Source organism: Nuphar pumila, chromosome 4, assembly GCF_984573655.1.
Source record: "Nuphar pumila chromosome 4, dmNupPumi1.hap1.1, whole genome shotgun sequence".
Classification (NCBI taxonomy): domain Eukaryota; kingdom Viridiplantae; phylum Streptophyta; class Magnoliopsida; order Nymphaeales; family Nymphaeaceae; genus Nuphar; species Nuphar pumila.
In genome coordinates this window covers 14,517,872-14,526,784 of record NC_143252.1, presented here as the reverse complement: position 1 = coordinate 14,526,784, position 8,913 = coordinate 14,517,872, and the positions used below count along the sequence as shown (strand labels likewise).

The window sequence follows — 8,913 nt, the reverse complement described above, 5'->3', positions numbered from 1 at the left end:
AGTAGTAAGCAACCATGTCTTCCAGATCAGTCACCACCGCTTGCATCGTCTAATTTCAATAGGGCCCAAGAGCAGATCAAGCGCAAAAGACTCCTCTTTGACAATTACGTTCGGAGATCTCCACGAGAGAGAGAGAGAGAGAGAGAGACTTGCGAAAATGGGGGAGAAAGGCTGCAGTTCACTTTTAAGTAGGGTTGTTGCTAGCCATATATCTTATTAAGATCCAACAGCCAGCGCAACTGTACTCTTATTGTGCAATTACAAAGTTCTCTCTCTATATAACCATAACAGTGGACAGGCGTTCCATCAAACTTGCGTCAGATTTGCCTTGCGCATCCGATTTGTGCAAAAATAGTGTTGTCGCGGTCGTAATGTGTTGGGCAGAAAAATGGGCATGACCACCGCTAATGCCCGTTTTAGCTCTAAATTTTTTCCCATCGCTGATCTTTGTGCGATAAGCGTTGGAAAAGCATCCGATAACAGTGGACACTTCATATATATCCAAAAGCACAATTAAAATGTAAAAAAAAACAAATTCCAATTTGGTATAAAAAATTTGAATGGAGCAACATCATGAAATAAGGATTGACCATGGTTGCCAGTCGAAAAAGCGGGAACGAGAAGCGATACGGGAAGCAGGAGCGGGAAGCGAGGCACTTTCAAAAATTTAGGAAGCGGGAAGCGTGAGACTACTTAGAAGCGAGTTACGAATTGTCTCGGAAGCGACCTAGGAAGCGAACCGGAAGCGAGGGGGAAGCAAAAAATAAAAAAAATAAAAAATAAAATAGAAAATAGAAAAAAGAGGAAAGCGAGGGTGAAGTGTGGGGGAAGCGCGCTTCCCAAAAAAAGGGGATGCTTCCCCACACATTTCGGAAGCGCGACGTTTCGCGCTTCCAAAGCGCATATCGGGGAAGCGCGCTTCCCCTACTATAGGGGCGCTTCCGGGATTGACCATCTGCCACTGAGCACATCGCACTCGAGATTACTTCACTATAATTCAATACTAGTGGCATTTTGCAAAATTTTATAGAAAGATGTGTTATTTTATTTATCATGCTGCAATAATGCGTTGCTTATTAGTCCTTAGTCCTGAAATTAAATTTTGTTGCACATATCTTCTTAAATATTAGCTTATTAACAAAAATGTGTATGGGTCGCATAAGATCATTGGATTACTTATGATCACATCCTAACGGATGGATCTCTAATTTAAATCTCATAAGTGACAATCTTTAGCTTGCTATTCGAAGAAAAGAATGAGTGTTTGACATGAAAGTAAGTCCAACATAGAATGTTAGAGGTTGTTGAGCAGATTAGTCTGTATTCTTATTTACCATATGTGATTATTGTGAAATAGTTTCATATGTACGCTTGATTTATCATATGAAATCATGGTTGAGTAAGTCTGTCTGCACGATCGATTTTTATCAAATTATTTTAGCTACCAAATTCAGCTACTATTAATATGAGTGTCTTGATCATATCATCATGGTAATGTATTCTTCAGATGCTAGTGAAAAATTCTAGTAGCTGCTTGGTTAGCGAAAATTTCTATCTGCCATTGAAATATAAATATGCTTCTCTTTGCAGTAACTGGATGGCATTATTACCGAGAAACAAAGACGTAAAATCATTATAGAATCCAATTTTTCAAAAAAAAAAAAGCTTCACAATAATTGAAAATATAACTTTGCAAACACAAAGAAAAATAATAAAAGAAAAAAGAGAAAAATACTGAAAAATTATGAATTATCATATAAGCAAACTAACCAAGGAACGTATTTTGATTTTTTTTTTCATGCATTGAGAGTGAGTAGCACACTTTCATGGGCATTAAAAAAAAAAAAGGCAATGAAACCCAAGGTTGGGTTGGTCTTGAGGGAAACATGAGGAGGGCTGCACTTAAGCAGGTGTGAAATAGCATGGCAAGAAACGGACCAAGGTTTGGTGGCAAGTAAAACTGGTTTTCACTTTCTACTTACATGAGAGAGAGAGAGAGAGAGAGAGAGAGCAGGCGGCCGACTAAAAAGGGAGAAAATTTTTTGGATATTGATTACCCATCCCCCCCCCCCCCCCCAAAGGGCCCTATGTTGCCATCTCCAGCGATAGCCCATTCTCAATATAAATCAAGAGGGGTATCTTTCCTCCTCTCTGTCTAGTTGAATTGGGTTCTCGCTCAATTGACCGTGAATTTGCTTGTGGGCAATCCTCTTCTCTGCGAAAACACCCATTTTACTTCGCGATTCTGGGCTACCCAGTTGGCGTAGTTGCGTTCTGGTGGTGTTTGGAGGGCTTACTAGGTTGATGAAGATCTGGGTCGAAGGAAAATCGACCTGAAAACAAGAGGGTTCTCGTGATAATTGTTGGTTTTAGGTTCGTTTTTTTTTTTCTTTTTCTTTTCGGGAATTTGCATGGGCGATTACCAAGCTTGGGGGCAGCCTAATGGCGGATTGGCAGAGGAGAATCCCCACCCATCCTCGATCCCTCGTGACCGGTGGAGCCGAGTAGAGGAGCGGACGCTCGAGATAATATGCCGGATTCAGCCGACTGTTGTCTCGGAAACGAGGAGGAAGGCGGTCGTTGAATATGTGCAGAGGCTTCTTCGTGGATGCCTGGGTGCCGAGGTGAGAAATTTACTTACTTTTTTTCTTTTCTCATTCATCATTTTCCTCTCCTGTATCTGTTTGCATGCATGGTTCTCTTCTTTGTTTCTCCAAAACGAGTAAGTGAATTTTCAGTTTTGTTTTCCATTTTGATTAGTGGTGCTTTTCGAGATGGTGATTGTGCCGATCCTAACTTCGATTCAGTTCAAATGGTTCTGTAGTTTGTTGCTTGGATTTGAGTCGTGTGTGATGCTGTTTAATTTGGATTGTCAATGGAACATGCACAATTTGATCAATGGTGGTAGTTGCTTCCTTCTGATAATCAACAATTATGTTAGATTTTGACATGGGTGTTGTTGCATTGTGGAGTGACAGTGCCTTAAGATGATCTTCAGGTGAAATTTTGATGAATTCAATTTGCAGATTTAGTATGTACAATCAGGCCTTTTTAGTTCTTTTCGAGACACATTGGCTTGGAATAAGGGACTGGGGTATGTTGTATCTGAATGATAATGCCTCTGGTTGACCATTTTCCTTCAGCATGGTGTGGGAAGAGGAGAGTTCAACTTAGAATTAAAAGTGAATCATGTATGGGTGGAGAAAGTGTTAGTGTCCTGGTGAGGTAAATGTCATAAATGTGTACATTTTGGCAGTTTTTACTGTGAGATGCTGCAGACCTGCCGCTGCATGGATCGTTGGAGATTGGAGATCTGATGCACGTGCCTGTATATGTGCATGCTTCTGTTTTCGTGTATAATGCTTTGGTTCAGGCTTTACACTTGATTGATGGATCGCTGTTTTAATAAAATGTTAATGCGGGAATGTCTCTTCCTGCTACCTATTCTGGGGTTTGGCTACCTCACAAGGATGGCTTGCAGCTTAGATACTGATATTGTACAGATTCTGAGTTTCCTTTGGATATTTGGTACTCGTGTCACTTATAGTAACTTTGTCAGGCATTCTCGTGTCCGCTTGTGAGTGAATGCAATCCTCGTATCATTCCATCGATGCTATGGATATGTGATTTGTGTATTTATTTAGCCTTTTTAATTGCGAGCATCATCACCTGATATCTTCTTATTGGCAAGAAACAATTATAAAAGTTTCCGAATTTAACTATTTTTTTTTACCTCCATCTTTCAAAACAATGTTTTCTATAGAGTAGTCACATTTTTTTAGGATTTCTCTATTTTGAGCTCATCATTTTGCTTTATTTGTTTTAAATATATATATTTTTGAAAAGGATTCCAAATGCTTTCACCATTTTGAAGTTCCATATGCTACATATTAAACTGTTATATTGTTGCTCTTTTGACTTTTGCTCGTGATAACATGGCCTTCAAGAATCAATCATTTCTTGTAAATATTCAACAACCACGTCTACAGCTTGTCCATCCATTTACCATAAAAGGCACGATCTATCCTTGTAATCAAAGATCAAAAGTTTCTTTGGCTAAGATATCAGCCATTGCTGGCTCAAATTTGTGGGCTTTTGGAAATATTTTCTGGTTACTTACCAAATTATGGGCTATTTTGGATAGCACCTAAAACAGCACTATGAAAATGAATCCACAATAGAAATATTTTGGCTGTCAAAATGAAGTAAAGATAAAAAATATGTTTTGTAATCCGAAAACTGCTTTTAGAAAAACAAAGAACACCCATGTTTTCACAAACATTGTTTTCTTTTGAGGGTTGTTTCCCTTTTAATCTCCCCTTCTTCCTTGTTCTGGCCCTTCATCAATGACCACATGTTTCCCATTCCATTTTCTGGCATCCCTTGGCCATGGGTTGAACAGAAAGATGATGTCGTTCTATAACAATTTTGAGCCCCAACTCCCCGCACACCCTTACCAATGACTAGAAACGGCTAGCAATCACAGTTTTTGCTTGTTCTTCACCTGACCATGCTCATGATACTTCTTCCTACTTGAAAGCCCACCTCTGTCCTTCCAGCAAGCTTTTTGGTGGCAATCATGACTTTGGGACATGGTGTGTCGTGCGAGGTTGAGGGTGACTCATACAGTGTTGAGTGGACATTGGTTTGTGCCAAGATGATGGCCTTGCAAGCTTGCTTTATTGGGATTGTTGATGTAAGGGGCCTGATTGCTCATCAATCCATGCAGGTGGCCCTTTGTACGAGCCCACTGATCCAATCTCATATGAGGATTGGTGAGTTCACAAATGCCACATCCATCTCCTTTTAGAATGGTGGAAACCGACGAATTGAGCTTGAGACCCTTGCCACCACCCCCTTGTTAGGGTCACCTGTTTTGGTGTGCAAAAAGATCCTCATCTTAATTTTTATTAAAATTGCAAAAAATATTTTTAACACAAATTTGCAATCAAACATATTTCTGAACTAAATTTTGGTTTAAAATTTTAGCTTCAGATAAATTATTTTTGGAAAGTATTTTATCAGAGATAATTTCCAAAAATGTAATTGAAATGGGGCCCTAATATTTAGTGAAATGATTTTCTTCTTATATGTGTTTTTATTATTTCACATATTAGATTTGTTTTTTCTGTGAATAACTCTATCTGTTTTAAGAAATCTTGATGGTTCCATTAGCTTCAATGTTAGATTGATGGGTGATTCTTCTTTTATTCCTAGCTTGCGATTTTTGGCTTATACAGTTTCCATCCTAATTGAAAATGTTTTAACAAGTACATATGTGTTCTTAATTTTTATTATTAGCCTGGAATTGTTTATTTTCTTATTTCTGTAGACTGATTTATTGCACTTACCCACATGTAGCTTTGGATTTTTTTTTATATTATCCTCGAAGGAGTAAAATCATTGTCTATATATTTCATAGTTACCGGAATCCCGATTCCAAGTCATGGCACTATTTGAATGTTAGAAATTTCCATAAAACTATAGTGTCATAACACTATTGGATGTAAGATTTCTTTTGCAAAATTTGTGATAATATGAAAATATTTTGTTGTTGCTTCATAAGTTTGTCTTTTAGATGAAAATATCAATGATTTGCCTAGATTTGTAATATATGTGATAAAGTATGCATAAATTACTGCACAAACTCTTTATTATTTTAATATATAGTGTCCAAAGTAAGCTTTAAGAAATTGCCTTTTTAATATTTTGTACTTTTGTTCCATGTATGTTTGGGTGTTATTCTCTTAACATAGTTATGTAAAAAAATTTAATAGGATGATATAGTTGTTGGTGATGATCTTCTTTTCTTCAAAGTTTTATTATCTTCATCAACTCATGAGTATTTCATATGATTCCACATTTTGTTTCCTAAACAATTTCTCATACAGCTTCTTACTCGCTTCCCACTTGCTGCCCGATTCCCTAATCCTCCAAAATTTTGAAATGATCCGATCCTGATTACTGCTTCCTGTTTTCTGTTCCCATTCTGGAAACTATGATATATATATATATATATATATATATATATATATATATATATATATTTCTATGGACTTATGTATTGTACTTACTGGAGTGTAGCTTTGGAAGTATTTGTTTAAAGAATGATAGTGTTTTTTAGATAAGTATGTTGACCATTTGTCCACCATTTCACTGTGCACTGTTTTTGTTTGAATCCTGATAACCTTGGAGATGGCGTTGTGTGGCTATTTATCCTTACAGAGCTGCTTAATGATATTTTCTAGGCTGTATGTTCTAGTTTGGCTAAATTACATGTTTAGATGACCAGATTTTTTTGCAAGAAACAATTGACATGCCACAAGTTTGTTGTAGGAATTTTTTTTAGACTGGTGATTCCCATGTGGTCAGTTTATGGGGAAAAGCGATTTGTGCATGCACTTGGTGATCAAGAGCAATCTTTTCAAGATCATGTCTGGTCGAGTCTTGAGACATTGTTATGTAATTTCGTTTGGAAATCTGTTCTGGCTGGGGTCAGATCAAATTGTTGGGTTCTCCTTTTTACCTATCTTTCTGTCAGTGGCTTTCTTTTTGATATCCTCTTTTGTGCCCAAAAACTTCGTCTTCAATGCTATTACAGTGCCTTTATCGCCAGAAAAAATTTGTTTATGGTCTTTTATTGAAGTATAAAAGTATATGGTTGGGGAAATTGAATACCACTTTTCTTTTTCAATACATTTTCCTTTTCTGCTTTCCAGTTTTATTCTCTTTGAGAAGGGAAAGAAATTGATATTAGTTTATAAAAGAATATTGAAGGAATTTGAGTTTCCAGGAGTTTCCTAAATTCCTACTTACCACATTGACCTAAAAGGGTCCGTCACTGTTAAGGATGTAGAGCACGTGACATGTTGACACCACTTACCCCTTGTTTGCATGTATTTAGAAATGGCTCCTTGCTATTTATATTTATGTTAAATATCAACTTTTCATGTTTGAAGTTCTATTTTTTACCTTTTTAAAACAAGTTTTAATAAGAAAAAGTAAAAATCATGCCCTTTTACAGGAACAAGGAGGCGACCTATTTTTCTTTTCTATTTCTACCATTCCACCACCACTGCCATTTCTTGTACTACCACCACCACCACTGCTCCTCCTTCACCATGCTTTCTTTACTACTACCACTATCACCACCTTTTCTTCTTTGCCATGACCACCACCACTACTAGCCCTTCTTCACCACCATCGCTGCTTCCCCTTCTTCATCACCAAGGCTATCACCACCACCACCACCGTCCACCATCATCAATACCAAATCTGCCATCAAGACCCGTAGCAATCCTTCAACACCAAGGCCGCCGCCACCACCACCACCACCATGCCCAGTCTTTATCCTCCCTATGCCTCTTCTCTTCTTCTCCTGCCCACCACCTACCCTTCTTTCTTTCTTGCTCGTCCTAGTTTAAAATGATTTGTAATCCAAACTTTGACTTGATTATAAATAAAGACAAAATTTCTTATTTATAAAATGTGCTTCTATTTATGTTTGTAAAAATAAGTTAAAAATGCATACAAACAGGGCCTTAGTGTATAGTCTGTAATCCTATCTTCTTGGTCCTGTGGCTATTATTTATGACTATAATTTCCATTGAATTTTAATTTCATTTAGCTGACCTCTTGCATTCTCCTGTTTAAAAGTTGTCAGTGGTAGACTAAAAGAAGTCAATTTTTAGCAATTCTAACTCTCTGGAAGTATTATCTTGTATCTTTGGATTCAAGAAAATAGGAGTGATTATTTTTTTTGATAGGCAAGCTGGGGTTAGGCAGACACCCACCAATTATATAACCATACCATTGGGATTTGAACTCTCAACGTCCCAACATGAGGAGACGTGCAGTCACTGCTTCTAACAGACAACCGGAGCCCCCGTTGGTGATTGTTGACCGTTCTTTTGTTTCTGGTGACTCTTGGAAGCATCTTTTTGTTTTTTGATAGGCAACCCTTGGAAGCATCTTGCCACCTACAAAAGTTTGATAATTTTTCTTTAAATGGAAAATGAATAGGCAGTAGTATGAAAACAAGAATGTACATAAAACATTTCCTTTTTTACATGATCTTCAAATGGAAGTGTTGCTCTGTAATATTTGATGGGCAACTGATAATATTTGTTGCCTTTTACCAAAACTTCTTGAAATGGAACTATGAATTATACACCCAGTATGTAAGAAAAAGCATAAGCAGGAAATCTATTCTTGAATTTTAGGTGAATAGATATGGTATTCCTCTCCTTTTTCAAAGTATGTCCTATAATTTCAAACTTTGGACCCAGCAAGATATGTGATGGAAAACCTTTTCAGTGAAATTGATGTGGCAGATGGCAGGTGGGGTATATTTAAGATGTTAAAGTTCGCTAAACACTATCAACATGCACAGGTATGGGATTTTCTTTGTTTATGCACTGCATTTACATTTCATGCCAAAGCCTTATGATGAAGTGAGGTTTCACAAGAGAGACTTAGGAAATTGACATAGGGATTAGAGTTTGGATTTGTTATATATGAAGCCTCTATCCCCAATACCACATGAAGGTATCTTGCTGAGCATTTACACTTCATTAAACACTTTGATTCTTTTCTACCCTGGATTAGACAGGAGTAGTTACCAGTCTAAATATCTAACCTGGGATTCCTCTATCAATGACATCTTATCACATTAAGACTGAAAATTTTGTGTTCTTGAAATTTGTATAGTACAGACTACTTACTGCGGTGACTGAAGTCAAATATCAGGTAGAAAAGTATGTGCATTGTCATGATTTTATCAGTTCCCAAGAAGATGATGAAAATCAACATGGGACATGATATAAACTAAGCAGCTAAAGACAGTGAATGATGTCTCCAATGCTGTCATATATTTGGAGAAAGTTACAGCCTTACAGGTATCTGTGCTTGATA

General features: G+C 37.2%; 1 protein-coding gene across 2 annotated transcripts in view; it reads left to right on the top strand.

Annotated features, from left to right (window-relative positions):
* The first annotated feature begins 1,986 nt into the window (after positions 1-1,986).
* Positions 1,987-8,913, top strand: part of LOC149839453 (uncharacterized) — a 41,525-nt gene continuing 34,598 nt past the window's right edge. For both annotated transcript variants that reach the window (XM_090002559.1, XM_090002558.1), the window contains exon 1: positions 1,987-2,624. In XM_090002559.1, the coding sequence (XP_089858685.1) occupies positions 2,412-2,624 (213 nt within the window). In that variant the 5' untranslated portion in view covers positions 1,987-2,411. The remainder of the gene's footprint in view (positions 2,625-8,913) is intronic.